Here is a 1623-nt window from a genome sequence, read left to right as displayed (position 1 = left end):
GTCCCGGTGTGTGACACGTTCCCTGTCCCGGTGTGTGACACGTTCCCCGTGTCCCCGCAGCGTTCACGAGCCGGCTCAGCGGGAACCGGGGGGTTCAGTACACGCGGCTGGCAGTGCAGCGCGGGGGCACCTTCCACATGGGGGGGACCGGCACCCACAGCAGGTGAGCACGGGGGCTTGGGGGGATGTTTGGGGGTCGCTTTGGGGGTTGGTTTGTGGGTCTCTTTGGGGTCGGGTTGGGGGTCTGTCTGGGTGGTTCTGGGCTGTAACCCCCCAGGCTGGTGGGCAGCAGCGTGGACAGGGCAGTGTGGGGTTAGTTTGGGGGCAGTTTTGGGAGCAGTTATGGGGTGTTAACTTCATGCCCCCCAGGCCGGTGGACACCAGCATGGACAGGGCAGTTTATGGTTAGTTTGGAGGGCGGTTTGGGAGCAGTTTTGGGGTGTTAAATCTCCCTCCCTGCAGGCCAGCAGGCAGCAGTGTGGACAGGGCTGTCTGGAGTCAGTTTGGTGGCAGTTTTGGGGTCAGTTTGGGGACTGTTTCAGGGCGTCACCCTCACAGCCCCCAGGCTGGCGGGCAGGGCGGTTTGTGGGTGCGTTTGGAGGCCGTTTTGGGGTGTTAACCTGGTGCTCCCCAGGCCGGCAGGCAGCAGCGTGGACAGAGCAATGTGGGGTTAGTTTGGGGTCAGTTTGGAGGGTGGTTTGGGAGCAGTTTTGGGGTGTTAACCTGGTGCTCCCCAGGCTGGCGGGCAGCAGCGTGGACAGGGCAGTGTGGGGTTAGTTCAGGGTCAGTTTGGGGGCAGTTCAGTGGCAGTTTTGGGGTGTTAACCTCGTGCCCCCCAGGCCGGTGGGCACCAGTGTGGACAGGGCAATGTGGGGTCAGTTTGGAGGGTGGTTTGGGAGCAGTTTTGGGGTGTTAAATCTCCATCTCCCCCAGGCTGATGGGCAGCAGCGTGGACAGGGCAATGTGGGGTTAGTTCGGGGTCAGTTTGGAGGGCGGTTTTGGAGCAGTTTTGGGGTGTTAACCTGGTGCTCCCCAGGCCGGCGGGCAGCAGCGTGGACAGCCTGCTGCGGCTGCGCGGGCGGCTGCTGCTGGACCACGAGGCCCTGTCGTGCCTCCTGGTGCTGCTCTTCGTGGACGAGCCCAAGCTGAACACGAGCCGCCTGCACCGGGTGCTGCGCAACCTGTGCTACCACGCGCCCACGCGGGGCTGGGTGGTGCGCAGCCTCCTGTCCATCCTGCAGCGCAGCAGCGAGAGCGAGCTGTGCCTCGAGACCCCCCGCGCTCCCCCCGGGCCGGGCCCCGGCGCCGAGGAGCGGCCGCGCGGCCGCGGAGCCCGCGGAGCCCCCGGCACGGCCGCGGAGCCGCGCGGGCTGGACCTGCTGCACCGCGTGGAGTCGCGCAGCTCCGGGCAGCTCTCCTGGCTCTCCGTGTCCATGGACGCGGCCCTGGGCTGCCGCACCAACATCTTCCAGATCCAGAGGGTGCCGGGCCGCAAGCACACGGAGAAACACGCGGCGGCCGCCGGCTCCGCCGTCCACATCCACCCCCAGGCCGCCCCCGTCGTGTGCCGGCACGTCCTCGACACCCTCATCCAGCTGGCCAAGGTGAGGGGGCTCGGGGGGC

General features: G+C 66.9%; 1 protein-coding gene across 1 annotated transcript; it reads left to right on the top strand.

The window, feature by feature from the left end:
* Positions 1–43: 43 nt before the first annotated feature.
* Positions 44–1604, top strand: LOC113979945 (E3 ubiquitin-protein ligase HUWE1-like; the record flags this gene model as incomplete). Its single annotated transcript, XM_027707222.1, has 2 exons — positions 44–163; positions 1037–1604. Coding segments are annotated over exons 1-2 (594 nt in total), but the record flags the coding sequence as incomplete, so codon positions are not given.
* Between the last annotated feature and the right edge of the window lie 19 nt (positions 1605–1623).

This window comes from Neopelma chrysocephalum, unplaced genomic scaffold (genome assembly GCF_003984885.1).
Source record: "Neopelma chrysocephalum unplaced genomic scaffold, ASM398488v2 Primary Assembly neopelma1_90823, whole genome shotgun sequence".
In the NCBI taxonomy this organism is placed as follows: domain Eukaryota; kingdom Metazoa; phylum Chordata; class Aves; order Passeriformes; family Pipridae; genus Neopelma; species Neopelma chrysocephalum.
The sequence above is the reverse complement of the archived record's forward strand: the minus strand, read 5'-3'. Positions and strand labels throughout refer to the sequence as shown.